The 22,798-nt window shown below is 37.3% G+C and overlaps 2 protein-coding genes across 2 annotated transcripts in view; both read right to left on the bottom strand.

The window, feature by feature from the left end:
• The window catches only part of LOC141432927 (ras-related protein ORAB-1-like), a 16,438-nt gene extending 7,514 nt beyond the window's left edge, over positions 1-8,924 (bottom strand). Inside the window, exons 1-3 of the mRNA XM_074094761.1 lie at positions 8,722-8,924; positions 7,912-8,176; positions 3-113 (exon numbers count right to left, since the gene is read on the bottom strand). Of these exons, the coding sequence (XP_073950862.1) occupies positions 3-113; positions 7,912-8,176; positions 8,722-8,735 (390 nt within the window). The 5' untranslated portion in view covers positions 8,736-8,924. The remainder of the gene's footprint in view (positions 1-2; positions 114-7,911; positions 8,177-8,721) is intronic.
• Positions 8,925-10,593: 1,669 nt separating this feature from the next.
• On the bottom strand, positions 10,594-21,900 carry LOC141432807 (uncharacterized). Its single transcript, XM_074094591.1, has 7 exons — positions 21,589-21,900; positions 16,100-19,886; positions 14,462-14,653; positions 13,207-13,326; positions 12,117-12,374; positions 11,262-11,450; positions 10,594-10,804 (listed from the first exon to the last, which is right to left on the bottom strand). The coding sequence occupies exons 1-7, from the start codon at positions 21,711-21,713 to the stop codon at positions 10,727-10,729; spliced, it is 4,749 nt and encodes a 1,582-aa protein (XP_073950692.1). The 5' UTR covers positions 21,714-21,900; the 3' UTR covers positions 10,594-10,726.
• Positions 21,901-22,798: the final 898 nt, after the last annotated feature.

Raw genomic sequence — 22,798 nt, 5'->3', positions numbered from 1 at the left:
ACAACTTTCTTGGTGGTCAGATCGCACTTATTGCCCACGAGCAGTTTGTTCACGTTGTCACACGCGTAGCGGTCTATCTCTTCGAGCCATTGCTTCACGTTGCTGAACGAATCCTGGAAGCATCGTAAGTGTTGGTTAATGGAAGACATTTTTAGCGAAATTAAATGAAGACTTTTTGTGATTTTGACAAATGGGTTACTATTGGATTCATTTCTTAGGTAGTAGTGATGTAACGAATGTCATTTTTTGAACATATTCAGTTTTTCGTTTTGGCGCCAAATTGTCTATGGCAGTCTCGTTCGAACGAAGTGCGTTCCGTTTGTACTTTGTTCCGAGAATGAGGGCTATCGTTTTTTGTCTCACTAGATGGCGCACTGTTGCGTGAGGTTTTTAAGTATGGCTTTCAAAGTCTGTTATTACGGGCGTGAAAACAAAGTATAGATTAAAATCATATTTAATACACCTTAAAACCGTACCATAAAAATATCGAGCATGCCACATGTTGCATAGTCCCCGTTTTGTTCGGAAAAATGGGAGGACAAAGGTCCGAAAGACAAAACTGTCTCAAAACACAGACATTCATTGCCCCGGAGCGCATATTTGCCATAATTAATTTCAGATATTGCAAAATATTCACAAAATTATTCAAATTATAAATAAACCCGCGTAGCTCACCCAAAAACTATGAGATTTGACGTTTCGGAGACCTCACGCTACACTAGCGCCTCTAGTGGCGAATTCATACGCGATAGCCCTCATTACCCAGTTTATACGAACGCATCGCAAAGTAAATAACTAAATAAGACTGATAATGTGATTACGAGATAAGGTTTTTTTTTTGTATAAAAAACAAGAAATAAATGTATTTTGATTTTATTTACCTATTATCTAATAATTGTATTTTTTTCTGATATTCATATTCGCAAAACATTCGCAGAAATTTTGCGAATGCGAATATGCAAAAATATGCGAATATTCGCGAACGCGAATATTCCTTACATCACTATTAGGTAGTCCGAATATACTAGTGCAGATACACTAAGCGAATCTATTAAGATTAAACTATTTTATAGTAGTACATCTCGGTCTCAGTCTAAGGCTCCGTTTCCACCAAAGTGTGCTTAATCTACCTCGCTTTGCTCCGCTCAGCTGTTTCCACCAGAGCGGTGCTGTGCGAGGTTAGGTAAATAAAGCGTTTCTATTGGTTAATGAATAACCTAACCTAACCAACAAAAACTTGGAAAACCTCCGCCTTTGTCACTTCAAAGTTCAATATCTCAAAAACGGCTGAACTGATTTTGATAAAACATATCTAAGAACCATCGCTAGGAAATCTGCTTTCAATTAAAAAAAAATCATTCAAATCGGTCCACCCGTTAAAGAGCTACGGTGCCACAGACAGACACACAGCGGTCAAACTTATAACACCCCTCTTTTTGTGTCGGGGGTTAAAACACATTCCTCTCAGCACATCCTCGCACATCTTTGGTTGAAAAGCAGCCTAAAACTCGGAAATACGTGTTTTCCCAGAGATAAGACTAAGCTAAATCGATTGCTCGTCCCCGAAAACCCCTACATACCAAATTTCATCGAAAACGTTCTAGAATCGTTCTTAAAATTCCCGAAATAAATAAATAACATACAAGAATTGCCCGCTTATGATTATGATATAAGTTTAAAGTAGCCACGACAACAAACTTATTCCTGCAAAAATTTGATCGGTTAAATACGAATAGTCAATGAAATTATTCCAATAACGCTCATCTCAGCCGTTATCTATGTAGACGATATTATCTAATGCTGTCGTCAACATGTCAATCGTTAGCCAATTACTTGCCTATATGATCTCGCTTGACACAATATAGTGCAGGTGACATTAATTGCCTGATAACAGAGTCAGTGACACCGCGTAGCTCTCAGATAAAGCGAGCATTGGACAAAGCTCTTTGTTCATATAAACACGGGCCTCCACCCGCTACTTTGCTGCGTGAACAACGGCTCAGAGGGGCTACTACGAAATACAAAAATCGAAGTTCGTATCGTACCGTATTGTATCGTTCGTATTGTATTGTATTGTATTGTATTGTATTGTACCGTCCCTCTCACTCTCGTATTTAATTAACATTAGCGTCAGCGGGACGGCAAGTTACGAAGTTCGAATTTTGCACTTCGTAGTTTAGGGCCAGACGTAGGTAACGACGTCTGGCAGTGGAATAAATATTCCTGGATTTCAGCAAATTCTCATGGGAATTCATTATAATTACATAGTAGTATTTCTTTACGGCGCGCGGCGTATAAACAAACACCCGTGCGATCCACACTAATATTATGAATGTGAAAGTGTCTGTCTTTTAACCTTTTTATGCTAAACCGCTGAACCGATTTAAATTTTGGCATAGGGTCATGTGTCCAACAATGAAACTTAGGTACACAGTGAAAAATTGCGATATTTCTAAAGTGCCACGTTGCCAGATCGTGCACTATTTCGCGTAAAAATACCCTTGAGAACCCCCTTGAGAAAATTATGAAACAGATTAAATTAGTTTTCACGTTTCATTGTTAAATACAGTGGACACAGTGAAACATTCCTCATTTTTTACTTTTTATTTTTTTGGTGACACATTTCTAAAGATTACGGTATATGTCACCCGAAACCCAATAAAATTACCTAAGTACTGTAAAAAAAATCAGACTTCTATCTATCAAAACAAAACATTTATGAGATTTTGAATTTGATGTGTTTGATCAAGTGACTCTAGAGATAGTCGAGTCCCAGGGAAAGACATAGGATAGTTTTTGTCTCTGAAAATAGTTTCCACGAAGCTATAAACGAATTCTTCGCAGATGGAGTCGCGGGTAAAAGCTTGTATTGTATGTGTATTTTATTCATTTCAACTCTTGCCCTAACCAACTTTGGGCGCATAATTTTGAGATATAACCTAGTTAGTTTCTTGTCTTCAACATACAAAGTTGCAAATAAGCTTACACTCCGACTTCCTTTTATTAATTTATAAACAGTACAGTACAGTTTGTGTACGTAATTAGTGCTCATTGTTTACATAAAGTGAGGTAGATTTGGCTACCTGCCAATTTTACGTATTTAGTGTATAATTACTCATAAACAAATGAGTTAATTTCGATTGTTTGCTAACGAACATTTAGTGTTAGTGGCCACTAAATGTCAAAAACCCCAGACGTTGTCACTTCGAAGTTCAATATCTCAAAAACGGCTGAACCGATTTTGATGAAACACGTCTAAGAACCATCGCTAGAAAACCTAATTTCAAATAAAAAAACGGCATTCAAATCGGTCCACCCCTTTAAGCGCTACGGTGCCATGGACACATAGCGGTCATATTTAGAACACCTCTTTTTTTGCGTAGGGGGTTAAAAAGAGACATGTTTGTGATTTAATTGAATCACTTTTTATTTGCGCAACGAATTATATTATTGAAAAATAACTATTATATCAATGTCCGAAATCTCATGTAGAGAATATTTTCAGGAATATTCTAATATTGTAAATTAATCTTTTTTGCTAAAAGTGGCTCCGAAGCGGTAACGTCACAGAATAAAGTAATAGTACTACCGTAACGTAACGTTTCGTGTGCTCTGCCTACCCCATTTAGGAATACAGGCGTGATATTTGCGTGTGTGTGTGTGTAAATTAAGCTATGATGTAGGTATTTAAACTTATAAAATCATTGGCGTTCCGCGGGAAACTTGATTTATAATTACTGCCACAATAAGGACTTATCATGGCAAGAATGAGTAACAATTACCTCAACGTTTCGTTCGGCCACATACACATTACAGTGGCCGTGGTCACGAGTAGACTCCCGGGATTAAGACCCTGTTTCAACTCTCATTGATAAATTTAATGTGACAGATATCTGTGATCCCCCTGTTTGTTTTTTCTGAATAGAGAACTTTTATTTTATCTTATAAAATGTATCAATGAGCGGTGTAACAGGCTCTAAAAGTAACCAATGGTCAACGATCTACAAGAGAATTTGCAGAATTGATGTGGTTAATAGTTCTAGAGATTACCCCATACATACAAAAATAAACATACAAAGATAAAGTTGGTTTTCCCCCATATTGAAAGGAGACTTATTATTAAGTACAAACAAAAAGTTGTCACTCAGAAGTGAAAGCAATACGCTGGACTTCAATCCAACTTTTTGGTTTTTTTGGTGACCGGATGGCCAAGTGGTTAGAGAACCTGACTACGAAGCTTGAGGTTCCGGGTTCGATTCCCGGCCGGGGCAGATATTTGTATGAATAATATGAATGTTTGTTCTCGGGTCTTGGATGTTCAATATGTATTTAAGTATGTATTTATCTATATAAGAATGTTTATCCGTTGCCTAGTATCCATAGTACAAGCTTTGCTTAGTTTGGGACTAGGTCAATTGGTGTGAAGTGTCCCATGATATTTATTTATTATTTATTTTTATTTAATCTTTCAGTGGAGCATTTACAAATAGTTGAAATGAAAAACGAACAATGTAATTGTGGCGTATCTAGGTTAGTTTCAATTACTACAAAGATTATTGAACGTTATAATTATGTGAAGGTTGTGTATCTATTCGGTTCTAGGTCATAATTAGTGAGCAAGTTAGTAGATTTTTTTTTACAGATATTTGATAATAAACAGGCAGATTTTTTGCATTATAATAAACTGGACCTTAACTTTGAACTGCAATGTGACGGACATAAAGCATAAGTATAGTCAGCTGAATTAAAAGAACAGTCAGAAATGAACTTGTATTTTTTTCTATCTGCCTTTTTTCTGTATTGTATGACTATTTTCAAGACAAGAAAATGAGAACAATGCAGATCTTTTTGTTCTTTATCCTTATTAACCCCCGACGCAAAAAGAGGAATGTTATAAGTTTGACTATGTGTGTCTGTGTGTGTCTGTCTGTCTGTCTGTGGTACCGTAGCTCTTAAGCGGGTGGACCAATTTGAATGCATTTTTTTTTAATACAGTATAGGGGTGCGTTTGGCCACAATCACGCCTGATGGAAAGCGAGAATGAGGCTATGATGGAGCACGCTTGCCTAGTAAGTGTTCAGGAAACACAGTCGCAGCCAGGGAATTCCACTCTTTTGCTGTGCGGTTGATGAAGGAAGAGCGATTTGAAAGCAGATTTTCTAGTGATGGTTCTTAGGCATGTTTCATCAAAATTGGTTCAGCCGTTTTTGAGATATTGAACTTTGAAGTGACAAAGCCTTGGGTTTTCCAACTTTTCGTTGGTTAGGTTATACATAATATTGACATAAAATAAACTGACCAGTTTCATTCAGCCTAGCAAAGGTATCTGAGCATTATTATCTTTTTTAAAGTATGTTTGCCATTATTATTTTCATTTGCTCTAAGTTACAAAGGTATTGCTTTACCTGATGCATAGAACGAGCATTAACATTTCTGGGTTTAAGTTTTAGTAGATTTAGGGGCTGTTTCACCATCTATTGGATATTGTTAACTGACGGTTAGGTGTGATGCCGTCTCTATTTGTTTTGTTTGAATAGACGGAGACGGCATCACATTTAACCGTCGGTTAACGCTAATCAATGGATGGTGAAACAGACCCTTAGAATTCAAGTTCATCTTCTAAGTGTACCTAACCTATTGATTCATGAAGCAGGTAGTGTTGCTAAGTAACTAAACAATGAAGAACTTTTATTTATAAAACAAGTCATGTCTCTTGTTTAAAACTCATACTCAAAGACTTGGAAACTTATAGGCACAAAATCGTCAAGAGATATTTTTGACGCCTTGGTTAACATACATAATATATTTATGCCCTTAGATACAGTTACTAAAATTGCATTGTGTAAATGTAAACTGTGACCAACAAAAATCTCAGATTTTTGTTGGTCAAAAAACCTGGTTGGAGATTTTTGTTGGTCACATTGGTTGGTTGGTGGATATATATATATAATGACATCTACTTATAATCCTACTAAAATTATTATAAATGCAAAAGTTTGTAAGTCTGTTTCTTTGTTTGTTACTTCATCACGTCTAAACCACTGAACTGATGTTCATGAAATTCGCTTTACGGATAGGTAGTTTGAATCTCGAAGGAGGACATAGGATAGTTTTTATCCCGAAAAATTGCATTTCCCGCGGGATAGCGATAAACGAATTTTGCGCGAACGGAGTCGCAGGTAACGGCTAGTAAACAGATAAACTTTACCAATGTGCTTATTTTTTTGCATGCAGGGTGTAGTAGTGTAATTTTCAGATCTATTAAACAATTTCTAAAAATTGTACCATTAATAACAAGCTAGACTATGCCAGTGTAACATTGGCTGCTTTTTATTCCAAGAAAATGTATAATTACTATGGGATGCACGCAGGATGCCGACAAAGTTGTGGACAAAAGCTAGCAAATAATAATGGATTGAATCCAAAACGGCTGCAACTACTTGGTTAAATATTTATTGTTTTTTGAATTATCACAATTATCAGTATTAGGTTTGCATGAAAGAAAAGGTTTGAAAAATTGTATCAAGGGTAAATACAAAAACAAAGGGAGTGAGTAAGACAGAATATGCTTGCACAAGGCAAGTAATAGGTATGAGCGGGTTGTCTCCACAACACAACTAATATGCACCAAAAGAACAAGGTAGGTAGATTTAGTTTTATTCTTCTCAATAGCATACCCATGCGAAGAGGGTGGGTGGCTAGTTTATTCTAAAATAAGATTATTCTGATTGAGAATTGCACCAATTGACGTTTCCAATGAGTCATTATGATCAGCAATTAACAATGATTGTTATCATGAATTCATAATGTCAATTAATTCATGTTCTCCCAATTTATTTTGTCCCATTATTGCCCTTTATTAGGTCATATTTTGAATAAAAATATTGCTATAAATTTTATGGAGAGATTGTCTGTGGCAAATTTCTTTTCATTTTGTAGTGAACACTTTTCTTTAATTATACAAGGCAGGTTATAATGCAATGTAGAGTATTTTTATCGCAATGAACTTTGATTTCAATCTGAAGAGCTATAATTATTTTGTCTTCATAAATGAATTACAATTTAACCCCTTTCCAGGCCCTGGGAATTTAGATGTGCCACCAAAAAATTAATCATAGTTTTATGTTGTTTACCTATGAGGGATTAAGTTAAAAACAAATAATATTTTTAAAGAATTTAAGTGATTTTGTACTATATTGTATACTTAGTAAGGTTGAGTATTTGTGTACATATATGTGGGTGCTATATGCACTACACCTGGAAAAGGGTTAATGATGTTGGTGTATAACTTAATTTTTGGTTTAAAACTAGTCATATTCAAATATGGATTTTAACATATTTTACTTCAACAAAAGAATTCTTTTTCCTTGATTTTACTTAATATTAAAAAAAATAACACCTGTTAGCAAATTTTCTCCATAAAAAAAATCAACACATGGCTAAGGACTACTAAGCACTTAACTTCACAAAAAAATCAACACATCAGTGTTGCCAGCTGGGAAAAAAGTATTTTGTACTATTATTGACTAAATTACAGTCAGATATTATAAAAGAGCATACTGTATGAGTTTTCATACTCAATTATATTTTTATTTACCAAATTGCACACTAAATACTTGTTACAGTATAAGCCAGTAACAGCAAAGAAATAAAATAAAAATCAGTGCTGAAATTCTACACTGCTTAGATAGATATATTTTTTATCAAAAAAGTAGCATTTTTCTTTGTAGTAGTCACCAGCTTCAATATCTGGCACAACAATACGTGCATAAATATCTGATACAACTAATTCTAGGGCCATTACAGTGTATCAGATATTTTGTATGCTCCGCTGTGGCAGATGTTAATACAAGAGAGGTTGGAGCCTCATTGTTTTAAATGGAAAATGAAATAGGTCACCAGTTTACTAACCTGGTCCGTGCAGTCATACACTATAATAATGCCATGTGCTCCTCTGTAGTATGATGAGGTGATGGTCCTAAACCGCTCCTGCCCCGCTGTGTCCCATATTTGTAACTTTATTGTCTTGCCATCTAATTCAACAGTCCTAATTTTAAAATCAACGCCGATGGTGCTGATATAGCTTTCTGTGTATGTGTCATCGGCAAATCTGAGCAAGAGACAGGATTTCCCCACTCCAGAGTCTCCAATAAGCAGGAGCTTGAACAAGTAGTCGCTGAAAGAAGCAATATTTCAATGAATAATGGACGAAAACATGTCTGTAGCCCTAAGACAATGTAAAAACAAATCCATATAAGTTCTAGTTAAATAATAGCTGTATGACCAGTTTTACTACGACTGACATTCATAGAACGAGTGACAAACGTGAGCAAACTCCAAAATGATAAAGATTACAAATATGTTCGTAAAGGAGGCGTATACTGATGACAAAGAGAATATATTTCATCACTGTTCTACCTCGTCGAGGGTTCGGAGTGTAATCGTGGCTGCCATGCGATCGCTGATGGTAAATGCGCCACACATTATAACATACGATTAACATTTTTTCTACATAAATTCCACGAAAGTACCTAACACGAACACAATGAGTCACCAATTCATCTTTCAATATTTCATATAAATAACACTGCCGAACCCTTTTAAGTAATAAAGCTCAGGTGTAAAAGTAAAATGATGTCAAAGAGACAATGAATGTGCGAAATAGAATGGATTTCTGCCCATCCTTGTTTTCAGTCGCCACGGTATAAAAATCACACTTACTATTCTGGATTCATTTTTGTACTTTAAACGTATTTTGTCCAAGAGTATGGCTTTTCGAGAATATATTTAAAATATTCAATTTCTTTGTTTGGTAATGCACTAAACAGCAAAAAAACTAAATAATTAAACGTAGAATAATGGCCGCCACACTGAATGAAACCGAAACACCCACACTGACGTAAGTCAGAACGTATTCACAGGAGTGCCACTTGGCAGAAATTAAACTGCGTTCATAAATAAGCAAAGGAAAATTTGTAATCGATATTTTTTATCTGTATTTGCTGTTTTTCGGCAAATACCGATTGGAATCCCTACGAATTAGAAAGAGAAACTACTTATTGGTGTCTCTTTCTAACAGAAAAAAATCCTGCGGGGCTACTACGAAACTCGAATTTCGTGTCGTGTGGTCCCTCTCGCTCTCGTATATTAAATAGTTAGTGTCAGAGGGGCCGCACGAGGGATCGCCAATATCGCCATTTTGGTGAAGCGAAATTGATGATAAGACTACCACAAATGTTCACTGGAACTATTCATTTTATGGATTTAGATTGGATTACCTACTTTAACGTCTTTAAAATCCCCTTCCCCTTTTCTTCTTAAATTTATTTACTAATATATTATGTGTTTTGTTACATGAAATAAATGATTTGAATTTAACATGGTTGCAAGCAATTTATGCTCATCACTATGCATATAGTAAAACTGTTCCTGTGCAAATCTTAATTTTATGTAATCTAATCTGTATTGTCACTGTTTCCAATAAATTTTATTTTATTTATTTCATTTATTTATATGGTGAAGTGGAATGGATGGTAAAGCATCAGGACTCCTCACCTTTTCTGCATCGGAAAACACCATATTTTCTAAAAGATGACCAGTCGCTATTGTAACTTCCGCCGATGAGTCTAAATTGTAACCTTGTTATATTTCATATTGTCAATTTGTCATATTGAAAATTTTTTAGAAAACACTAATTGGCACTCATCAACTGATAAAATTACTTTAAATTACTAAATTATTTATTTGGATGAATTATTTTCAGCACCACATTATAAGCTCGCAATATTTGTATTACTTAAATTAAGTACCTAACAAGCTCAGCCGCCCTTGTAGTACAAAATATTTAATCGAAAATACAAACTGAAACAGATGCACAGAGAAACCAAAAAGAGACCAGCGCTGGGAATCGAACTCAGGTCCTCAGCATTCCGTGCTGGGTGCTATAGCTTTAGTCTCTTTTTCGGGTGAGCGATTGAAAGTTTCTCGATGAGGGCTAAAAGCATAGATGACGCTAGTGTCGCTGCTTAAGTGACTAAACAAGAAACAAACAAGCTGAGATATGTGTTGCATAGGAGAATTTGTGTCTGTACTCATGTTCAGTGGTGGTGTAGCGGTATAGCACGCAGCACGGAATGCTGAGGACCTGGGTTCAATTCCCAGCGCTGGTCTCTTTCTGGTTTTTCTGTGCATCTATGTTTCAGTTTGTATTTTCGATGTGGATTTTACGGGATGACCGTAAAAGTAACAAAATTTGGAGTTGAAATAAAAAATACTCCAAAAATTAATATCAAAATATTTAATATTTTGCAGAATAAATAACCCAGTTTTTACCAAAGACTTCATCTGTCAACAATTTTTTTATCGGTCCATCGGTTCCATTGGAACTTCAAATTTCAAGTCAATTGGTTCAGCAAAACATGAAGAGGTAACAGACAGACAAGACAGTTTTTATTTTATTAGTGAGGTTTTCATAGAATTGGTAAGAGATGTTATCGACATTCCTAAAAGAGAAGACAACGCGAACGAAGTCGTAGTACGTTTACAATTACATAGATAATTTAGTGGGATGGGTAAAAGAATAAAACTACCGTGGATATTAAATTTTAAAACCAATTAACAGTTTAATTAATAGTTTAGTTGCTCAATAAACTAAAAAAGTAAATTTTATATTCCCGTAACTAAAAAATATACAGGTGCTCAAACACTACAGGACTAAGTAGACGATTTACAAAATCATTTCCTTCAGTATGCTAAGTGGAATCTTCCATATGTACAAACTCCTATCTTTGTAACCAGCAATTATCTGTAACAAATAAATAAATTAATTGAACTGGTTAACTCACTATAATTAATTGGTGAATTACGTTTTCACTTAGTATTTATGGTAAAATAATAGCAATGCATGAAATGTTGCTATTTAATTTCCTCGCATTCGAAGTGAAAAGCAGAGTGTAAAACTCGAGCATTAAGCCTATTTCTCCCTCGACGTGTCTATCCACCCTCGCTGTACGAGGTGGCTACATGAACATCTCGGGTAAAATGGCTCATTATGTGTTCTTGTTGTATGTACAGTCAGCAGCAGAAGTAGATGAGGAGTTGTGGCGCTCAAAGTGGTCTAAACATTCTCTTATTTCCTTGGCAGCATTTCGAGCACCGTAAACGCTCATCCACTACTGCAGCTGACTGTACAATCTATTATTTATGCTCTAGTGCATTAAGTAAAACCTTGCCTTGGTGATGCCGTCGGCACAGCGGCTTACCTTGGTCCCCTGCACAGCCAGCGACAGCAGCATAAGGCTGGGTCCCCGCAGCATAGCTAACGGGCGGCCTTCCCCCTCGCGGTACACATACACGCAGCCGTCGTAGCAGCCCGCCAGTAATAGCCCGCCCGCCGCTCGCAGACACACGCAGCCTTTGCCGCCCGAGTGGGAGGCCCAATGGGAACCGCTCTGGAACATGAATAAGAAATCAGGGCCAGATTTTGAGGTCTGAGTGTTTTGGGACAGCAAATAAGCGGACGCTCCAAAGATGAAAAAAAAAACTGAAAAGATAATAAAAGTGAGAAGCTTTTCGTGCTGACTGTACTTGCGTTATCATCCAACCTAAATAATTATACCAAATTTCGAGTCAATCAGACACCTGGAAGTGGAATAAAACAAACAAATAAATATACGAGGTAAAGTTAAATAAAACCTTGTGATGAAGAAAAAACAAATGATGAAGAACTAGCTTAGGGGTTGTATTTTTCTTCAAATTTAATAGGGACCAAGAGGTTACTATTAAATATGTAGCAAAAATATAATAATTTAAGAAAATTACAATTAATGCAAGATAAACATTATGAATCCCCAACTGCTTATTAGCCAGTAGCCCGCGACTCCGTCTACGTAAAATTCGTTTATCGGTATCCTGCGGGAACTATGCAACTTTCTGGGATTAAAACTATCCTATGTCCTTACCCTGAACTCAAGCTATCTGTGTTCATCTAAGTCGGTTCAGCGGTTTAGATGTGATGAGGTAACAAACAAACAAACTTACAAACAGACTTTCGCATTTATAATATTGGTGGGAAGTTAGTTTTCTGCGGAGCCCAAAAAAAAACTAATTCTACTCACAGCATAATCAAAGACATGTATTTGATGACTGCTAGTTCCGCAGTACACCTTGCCATCCTCGTACAGCAAGGTGTAGACGGTCATCTTGGGGCCTTCCAGGGTCCTCAGCAGAAGACCAGTCTGGGCGTCCTTTATGGTGACGTTCTCAGATCTGGCTGCGACCAGGAGCACCTTCCGAGGACCTTCCTTCAACGCTCGGAGGGCGAGGATGGACTGCTCGGAAAACTTGACCGTGCTGACTGGTATTAACATGTTGTTCTGGAACATACAAGTTTTTTTTAGTAAATATTGTCTTGAAATAAGTCAAATGGAAGGACAGCAGGGCTACGAAACTCGAAACTCGAAGTTCGTATCGTGCGGTCCCTCTGACTCTGACTATTTAATACGAGAGCGAAAGGGACCGCACGACACGAACTTCGAGTTTCATAGTAGCCCTGCAGGTCAGAAGTACGTGTAAACGACGAGCCATGAGTGTGATTATAGAACCCACACCCCATCCACCCGGCCCGTCCATGAGACCCATTACGCCGTCGCCATGACATTAATAGCAATAGCAAATAGCAACGCGTCAGGCAAAAATAAATTCTTTGTATCAAAAAGTATGGGACTATGCCCACTAGAACGTTTCGTAACCAACTGTGCTGTCGCGTGTCGTATCCGCTTTAAATTCCGTTCCTGACACGTTCATGGCACGATACGTAGTGGGTATGGTTTAACCAAAAGAGGTATGTGAAGGTAGCGTTTGTTACACCTGTTATAGGTACTATTAAAAAATATAAATTATTTTGGTCATGTGACACAAATTGCCAGTCCAAGCCCATAAAAGTGTGCCTAATTTATATAAGTTTCTATTAAAAAAAACTTTTTTTTTTTACTGTACTTGTAGTGTACGCCAAATTATATTATGTATACAGTAAGCGTCATAAATAAGTGATCACTTTTGTAACTTATGGTACAAGGTATGGTACAAGGTTTGTTGATTGTACCAATTTCAAATCAAACCAATGAGTCAAACAAAATGAACTTGCAAGATTTGACCCAAAATCAAACAGAGCAAATAAAATAAAAGCTCGTAAAAAGAGTACAGTACCTTGCATTCAAACTGCAACACAAAGCCAGTACGGGTCCCCACGAACACCGTGTCCCACGCGCGGTCCATGGTCTGGATGGGACTGAGCACGTTGCACTCCGGACCCTTCTCCAACCCAGTCTGTAACCAACGGGGGCTCAACTAATGAGGGCTATCGCGTATCAATTCGCCACTAGAGGCGCTAGTGTAGCGTGAGGTCTCCGAAATGACAAATCTCATAGTTTTTGGGTGAGCTACGCGGGTTTACTTATAATTAGAATAATTTTGTGAATATTTTGCAATATCTGAAATTAATTATGGCAAATATGCGTTCCGGGGCAATGAATGTCTGTGTTTTGAGACAGTTTTGACTTTCGGAAACCTTTGTCCTCCCTTTTTTCCGAGCAAAACGGGGACTATGCAACACTGTAGCATGCTCAATATTTTTATGGTACGGTTTTAAGGTGTATTGAATATCATTTTAATCTAAACTTTGTTTTCACGCCCGTATTAACAGATTTTGAAAGCCATACTTAAAAACCTCACGCAACAGTGCGCCATCTAGTGAGACAAAAAACGATAGCCCTCATTGCTAACACTTACTACATAGAAGGCGACCAAGGCAAGGGTATTATGTCCAAATTTAAAAGATTCCGAGAAAGGCCATCTATGACCCACCAGGGGGGCCCGGTCACTTTTTTGTCGACAATTTTGGGCACATAGATGCTCCACATTGCGTGAACTTCGAGTATTAGTATATATTACCACCAGATTATTGTATTGTCACCGGATTTATATAAGTTACCAAATTTCAACTCAATCAGATACCAGAACAAACAAATATACAAGCTTGTATAAAGTATCATAAGTGTTACGGTTTTTTTAAATTGGTTAAACGGTTTTGTAATGAAAACATCACATCATTATGTAACAGGTAACAGACAAGACGGAAATACTCTCGCATTTATAATATTAGTACAGAAGTATGTACAATCAAAGAAACTGAATCGCGTACCAGGATGGACCGTTTTCATAATAAATTTCGATATGATTCCTTTGGCAGATGTATGAGATATCAACATGACATTAGTAGAATAAAGGTGCCACCCTGGTACGTGATTTAGTTCTTTTGACTATAGGTATGTATACAGATGTTTAATATGCAATTCGCTTGAAAGCTAGGTGTTCAAAATATATTTATTCGCATGGCAAGATCAAAACTCAGCGTTATTTTTCCAATATGGCTTCTGGTTTTCATCATATAAATCTATCTCACCTTTAGATCATAGTAACGTATCCTCGAGTCCAAGGATCCAGTGTACACGGTGGTGCCATATTTCTCTTTCACAATGGTAAGGCAGGTGACGGCCAAGTTGGACCCTCTCAGCGTGGTCAACAACTGACCGTCGTTGTTGAAATGGTACACGTTCCCGTCCAAGCATGCGGCTATGAAGTTGTTTTCCACGCACTGGAAGGGAAATTTTGGATATTATAGTATAGACAATGTGGCAGGCCATATAGCACGGAGAACAGATGGCCGTTGGGGCCGAAAAGTTCTCGAATGGAGATCATGGATCGGCAAATGTAGTGTAGCATGTCTACCAACGAGTTAGTTAAAGCCCCGGGTTTAGATGCAGGCCGCTTTCAACTGAAACAACTGGAGATCTACTCATGGGATGGTTATCATTTCCCATTAGCTTGCTTGTTGTCTCCCTTCATAATAATAAAAAAACCAGCCAAGAGCGTGTTGGACACGCCCGAAATAGGGTTCCGTAGCTATTACGAAAAAATTAAATAATATTTTTCTAAGGATTTCGTATTTTGTACGGAATATTCCAAGTTTAGGTATATTTTATACCTTAGGCTGCTATTTACTCTTAAACTACTAATAATTCTCAAGAAAACATAACCGTTATAGTTTTCCTTGTAAGTTTGATATACTTACTACCATCTTGAATTTTTTTCAAATTTTTCCACCCACCGGTTTAGATTTAATACGATAACCCACACTACAAGGTTGGATGAGAAAAAAAAATCACAACCACTTTACGTTTACGGGAGGTACTCTAAAATTTTATTTTTATTTTTTTATTGTACCATTTTGTCGGCATAGTTTACTCATATATTCGTGCAAAATTACAGCTTTCTAGCATTGATAGTCCCTGAGAAAAGCCGCGGACGGACAGACAGACAGACATGGCGAAACTATAAGGGTTCCGTTTTTGCCATTTTGGCTACGGAACCCTAAAAATAGACTGGGGGAGACCTATGTCCAACAGTGGATGTCCTACAATGATGATGATGATTATTATTATCATAGACCCTAGCTTCTACCCGCGGCTTCGCTCACTAAATCCATTAGATCTGGCATTTGAATAGAAACTCCAGAATGTCGTTAACTTCCCGCGGGTATTCCCAAAAATTACATTGTAGTCTTCATTTACGCTATTAAACCTACCGAAGACCATGTAAAATTTCGATTAAAGCTTGACCCACTGACAGCGGTGACGGAGCGGGGGGAGCTTTAGCGGTTAAGATTTTGATACCGTGGAAATACCGGGATAAAAAGTATAATTATTCTACATCCAGCTCTACATACCAAATTCCATCTAAATCCGTCCCGCCATTTTAGCGTGAAAAAGCAACGCACGCTCACAAACTTTCGAATTTATAGTATTAGTAGGAAGTAGAATACCTTAAGGAGGACTTGGGGAGGATGTCCAGCAGTGGACATCTTTCGGCTGACAATGAAGACAAAATATAAAGTTTAGTTATTTCTCAGTTGTTAAGTCCAGTTTAGACATGCAAGAAAAATCGTGCAGTTGCTCGATTGATCGATCGTAAGCTTTATGACCTCGCAATGTAAAGCAACTTGTAGGATTTTGTTGCAGGTCTAAACTAAGTTTAAACATACCTCTATGGCGAGCACAGCATCAGCATGCCCGGTGACTGTGACAGAGTCCCTCTTCAACGTCTCGTCAGCTGAGTAGTCGAACAGTTTACACTCCTTGTCACTATGCCCCACCTCCGCCGGGGCTACATCTTCTGACGACTGACTATTATCCAATATTACATCTTCATTAATCGGCAGATCTACTCTCTCAGCCGCATCCTTCTCTTCAGATTTGATCTCGCATTCATCACCAATCACAATGTCTTCTGACACATCTAACATGTCAAAAGGCATGTCAGGCTCAGTTACCACCGTTTCCTCAGCAACATCAGTCATGTCAGGGACTTCAGACTTAGTGGTGGTCTCCTCAATTACCGAAAGTTCGCCTGGATCTTTTTTAGGCTGTTCTGTAACAGGGATGGTGCTTGTGTATCTACTCAAATCTTCTCTCTTCAGTGCAACAAAACATTCTCGTATTCCTAATGCAATTGCAGCTGGATTGACCGGTTTGACGGTCTTACTCTTCTTAGCTGTTTTCTTTTTCGATGCTTTTTGTGATCGCGATTTCGTTTTCTTTTTGGAGGTTGCGGGTTTAACTTCAGGAACCTCTAAATCATCTAGCGATATGATGTCTTCTAAAGGTCTGTCATCAGTAATAATCTGTTCTATGAGTGATATGTTAGGAGTATTTGTTTTTCTGTTACTTCTAACAACAGTAGGGCTTTGTGATTTCACCCGCGTCCGATTTGCTAGCTTTTGGCGCTTACTTCGCTTCTGTACCGTTGGGGGTTCACTGGGCTCTGGCTCTTCTGCTACACTCTCTAGAGCAATTTGCTCCAACTCCTCAACGGGAATACTTGTAAACTCATCAACGATCGCATCTTCCGATAGCACAACTTCATTTTCAACTTCGTCTTTATTTTCGGTAATTGGGGTGACCTCTAAAACCGTCATACCCAAATTTTGCATAGGGTTAGAACTTGATTGTTTTGCTTCCAATGAATTGTAAAGCTTAAATTTCTCTTGTAGTAATACTTGAATTTCGAGATCGATTTCTTTCATCCGTTCGAAAGTATCAGTGGATTTAATTCCAGATTTTTCGAAAGTGACTGGACTCGTTTGTGTAGCCTTCACTACTATCTTCTTAATTTCTGTTTGACAAAATTTAGAAATTTTTGGAAAAGCTGTCTGTGTATCTTTCACATGAGTCTTAGGTAGAATTATTTGCGTTGCAACATGGCGCTTAATTTTGCACTTGGATATTATCACTGGTTTCTTTTCCTCTGCCTTTTTGGTAGTACTGATAGTGGGTTGTGCAGAATTTCTATGAGCTTGATGTGAACTAGAAATCTTTTTCGGGTTTTCTAGAAACATGTCTATTGATTTGAGCTTAATCTTTAATTCTGCTTTGGGCTGCGTTTCACTACAACTATTAATATTCTCCTTAGGACTTATATTGGAATGACTGGTGGACAAACTGCGGCTCCTTTTAGGATCCTGTTCTTTCTTTTTTGGCGTTTCTTTCCTTTTAACGTATTTATCTGAATATCCTTTATCACTGAGTTCGACATTTTTAACATCTTTCGGTAACTCTTTTTCACATTCGTCCTTAGGGAAATATAAATTGAATATGGACTTGGCAGCATCACATTTTTTCTCAATAGACTTCGAACTACAGTCGTTTACATTAATTATAATATTCTTATTTAAGATTTGTTTATTGGCCTCCACTGGAAGGGTTTCGCTCTTTTTTCGTTTCTCCTTTCGATGAGAAGGTTTCTGGTCAATGGACCTCTTTCGAGCATTTGATGATATTGTTGATTTAGCTGTATCCGAGTTTTCCATTTTTTTAGATTCTTTCTGGGCATCTTTAATTTCATTTTTGTCTTGATCATTATCTGAATTTATTTCATGATTTAGATTTTCTGTAGAAGTATCATTATTTTCATTAGCATTAGATACATGATTCAACTCATTCTTCACAGATATGTTTGGTGTATGTGCAATTCTATGATTGCGTTTGACTCTATTGAGAGATGATGATAATTTCAGGGGTGATTTAGCAATACTTAATATTTGACTATCAATTTCTTTCTTTATATCTTTAGGAGCAATTTCAGGGCTCAAAAGAACTTCTTTCTTGACAATTGGTGGTTTGTCTTTAACAGAGTCTAGTAGTTGCATTTTATTAATACTATCTGTCTCACTAAGATTGTTTTCAGTGGCAGACATTAGCTGCTTATCGAGTTCTGCTTCAATAAAGTTGGGGTCCACAGCAACATGATACTGCTTGTCTAGATCAGCAAATGGGTCTTCTTCGTCAGAGAGTTGCTCCACATTTGAATCAAATATTGGTGCAGGTGTATCACATCGTCGCCTTTCTTCGCTGAGCTTGTGTCGCTCCCTGTCTGCGCTTTGTCTAGCTTGTTCACGACTCTCAGTGCTTTCACGTTTGAGTTGGCTCATCTGGTCGAAATCAAAAGTTTTTTTAACTCTACGTTCATAAAGTTGGGGTTCTGGGTCATGATGGAATGTTTCAGGACTTGCAGGTGCCTCCATAGAAGTAAAACTTGATTGTGACGCTGGTTGTTCCGGATAATATGCATTATCATCTTCAGGATAGTGTGACATTGGACTTATTTTAGAAAAATCTTCATAGTGATACTCATTAGAATAGTTAGCGTTATTTGTTGGTTCTTCAGCTTGATAGTAATTAGGATCTTCCTCAACCATGTCAAACCTCTGATCAAATTCATCGAGCTGCAAAACTTTGTTTAACTCTGCCATAACAAGTGGCTTTATATCTTCAAGCAACACTGTATCTTGAGGTTCAAGAATGCATTGCATTTGTTTCAAGAATGTATCCTCATAAATGGTATTATTGTCATCTTGTATAAACTCAGCACTGGAGCTGCAGAGAGATTTCTCTGCTAAAGATCGCATATGTCGATCATAACTGTTTTGAGACTCAGTAATAAGACTGCTAATGGCATATTCGAACTTTGTAGATGAATTGGGATTATCCATTAACTTATGCATTTTATCCTTGTCCATTTTAAAAATTTCATGAACAATTTTGTTTTTTATTTTGTCACAGTTGGACTGGACATTTTGTCTCCTCCGCTGTATTCTCTTTTTAGCTGGAGGTGTTTGTGGCTCATTTTGGTAAGTAGTGGTTGTTGGTTCCACATCAGGTCTATCATCAGGGTTCTGCTCGGCAGGCGGGTTGTCAGCGTTACTTTGAGATTCGCTGCGGTTTAACAATCTTTTTCTGACAATATCAACAGTGTCGTCAACAGAGCGACTGAATGAATTCGAGTTATCAATAGCTGTAGGTATATTACTACCATAATGATCAGAAGAAGGTGGTCTGTGAGCAGTAAATGATGGGATTTGGTTTCCATCCATATTGTTATGGTATTGTGTTGCTCTGTTATGGGGTCTGTTGTCAAAACTAGTCCTCCTATTCTCAATAGGGTTTGCCCAAGGAGGGGGCTGACTAAAAGTTTCGGCCATATTGAAATTTTGCCTGTGGTCTACATCACCCATGTTGTTAACACGACTGTGGTCACTACTTGTGCGGCTTTCACAGTATGTTAGTATGTTCTTGTAAGGGGACACATGATCAGAGTCCTTCTGCCTTAGATGAGGTGGTGGATAGTTATGATCTCTGTCGTCTCTGTCAGCCAGCCTGTGCGGGTTGATGTGTGGCCGGTATGAGTAACGGTCATGCCTAGGTCCAGAGTGGATATTAAAGTGTGGGGCCCCTCTATGTAATCTTGGACCAGCCATTCTTGGGCCTCCATACCTGTGACAAAATACATATTAAATATATATAACTTTCATTCACGCATTTTATTATTTATTTATTGAATTTCTGATGCTATGAAATTCATTATAGCTCTACTAACAAATAATAAGTCAGGAATTGTAACTTCGCTATAAGCATGAATACCGTGTCCTAAGCGTGTCCTGTGTCATTTAATTTTGCCTGACATTTATTTTGCAAGTTTAGTGAGCTCACGACAAATTTTCGCACTTTTGATTGTGAATAGCTCTAAATTATTATGCCAATGTGTGTTATGAAGTGGTGCAGGAACAATGCAAAATTAAAATGTCCAGGGATCACTTTCCACTAATAAGTAGTTGTAAAAATAGATTTATATTTAATTTAAAAATGTTCAAATACATTATCAGTTGGAGATGGTCAGTATTTATGCACGTCTACTTGCAACCTCGAAATTGAATCATAAGTTGGTTCTAAGTATGGCCACATTTTGTGTGGAATTTGTTCTGAGTTACGCTTACTGACTTATTATTTATTCTATTTATTCGTAGTTATAATAATAATAATAACATTTGTTTATTCAGATAGCTAGGATCCATCAGTTGTTAGTATTACTTATAAATATGTTAGGTACATGGTGTTAGTTAAATGTATGATGCTTACTCTAGTGTTAGTGAAACATAAACAAATAAAGAATAATAAAATATAGCTGGTGCTGAGTGAGCTGTTATAGCTGATGTAAGTGATGGGCATTGGGTCAATTTCAGGGTAGGCAGGACCCACCACCAGCAGCGGCAGGCTAGGCTGCATTTGTGTTGCTTACCCTAACAACATACTACACATTATTATTACTGTGACCTATCTCTAACTTGATCCTGAATAATAAATAAGTTTTTCTATAACATATAATTTTTTTTCTTTTGAAAATTTTCAGTAAAGAAAAACATTGCGAGGATAACTGCACAAACCTGTGAAGCAATTCAATAGTGTGTAAAGTTCCCAATTGATACTGGGCCCAAATGGGAACTATGACCCAAACCCTCTCATTCCAACAACAACAAAACCTAACTACCAAAGTATATGGTCAAGTGGTGAGCAATCATCCTAAAGTCCCATACATATTACCCATTGTTTTATTTAACAATTAAGTTAATGTATTTCTAACTTAACCAACTTCCACTGCTAAAACAAACAAATGACAATTGTCTTTATTTTAAAGATTTTACAATGGCAACTTGACATTATTGTCAACATGTGTTGCCCAAGTGCCAGACCTTTTTTTTGGATCACAAGTAAAGGGCTCACTTTGTTTTGATAAAAAAGTTGTTTATTGTGAGGCAACTCATGTTGGCTTGGTCTATGATTGTATACATATAGTTATATATTGTATACATACAGGTATACAGTCTTTCATGATTTATGATGAATATGTCCATTCGTAGCCGAAAAGTCGATCACTTACTTTTTCATATAAAATTGAATTCCCGCGCTACATGTTCGATCTTGCACGCTATAAAAAGCATTTGTTCTGCCGTTGAATAGCATAAACCAATCAATCAATTACGAAAATATAAAATGGATAAACTGGGCATTGAGTTAACAGCCGATTAGACGGTGGATCACAAAACAGGTAAAACTAACTGAAGCGCACTTTCGGCGCGTAATATGATGCAATGACGCTGAGGCGTCGTATATGCGAGTATCGATTGTATAATTGACTTACTTCGAAGGTAGATCCATTTGATAAGATTGTGGTGGTCTGTAATGCGGTACACCTCCACCGCGGGGCCGAAAATGCCTCGGAGATTCATTCCGCCATCCACCCATGCCAGGATGACCTCGCCTCATTATAACGCGATTATCGCATACTATTACGATAAAACTGATGGTGTATCAATAGCACTAATAACTGAATAAATTTTATCAACAAATCACTGGATTAGCATGCAAATAAACAACTTTAATCGAGATTATCCCGCTTAAATAATAAAAACACACAACCAATGCTATTTTTTAATTTTGTTGACAATTTGACATTTGAGTGATGTTGCAAGCAGAAAAAATACGTTTCTTCTTCTTAACAGGGTAAATTACATTCCCTGAATATGGCAACCGGTACTCTTGTTTTCTTAATCATAACACATTATCATTTCGAAATCTATCTACAATAATAAATGACGTGTTATTTATTAAATAACAGATATTCTAATAACGATTAATTAGTTCTCATCATCCCAGCCTATATGCGTCCCACTGCTGGGCACAGGCCTCCTCTCAGAACAAGAGGGTATCTGATAAAAAAATCTTTTTCCAGTGTTAATTTTGGTCAACGATTAGCTGATTACGTCACGGATGTGATCAACGCGTCTCATTCGAGGTAGTTCAGCTAGTTGTCAAGAGATGGCGTTAAAAATCAAAATAATGAGGGCTACCGTTTTCGCGCTCACCAGGTGGCGCCACTGTAGACAAAGGTCCTGCTCGAAGTTCGTATCGTACCGTCCCTCTCGCACTCGTATTAAATAGTATAAGTGTCAGAGGGACCGCACGAGACGAACTTCAACTTTCGAGTTTCGTAGTAGCCCTGCTGCAGGCGTGAAAACAAAATTTACATTTAAATCATATTTAATACTTTTAAACCGTTTTGTTCGGAAAAAAGGGAGGACAAAGGTTTTCGAAAGACAGATATTCATTGCCCCGTAACCCATATTAGCCATAGGTAATTTCAGGTAGGTGTTGCAAAATATTCACAAAAAATAATCTAATTATAAATAAAACCGCGTAGCTCACCCTATGAGCTCACCCAAAAACAGTGACATTTGACATTTCGGAGACCTCTCGCTACGCTAGCGCCTCTAGCGGCGAATAGTTAACATTTAAAGTGTGCATTACTTATTGTGGTAGTTTTCAAGTAGTTTTCCTTTTATAATTATTAA

The sequence above is a fragment of the Choristoneura fumiferana genome, chromosome 11, assembly GCF_025370935.1.
Source record: "Choristoneura fumiferana chromosome 11, NRCan_CFum_1, whole genome shotgun sequence".
Taxonomy (NCBI): Eukaryota; Metazoa; Arthropoda; class Insecta; order Lepidoptera; family Tortricidae; genus Choristoneura; species Choristoneura fumiferana.
The sequence above is the reverse complement of the archived record's forward strand: the minus strand, read 5'-3'. Positions and strand labels throughout refer to the sequence as shown.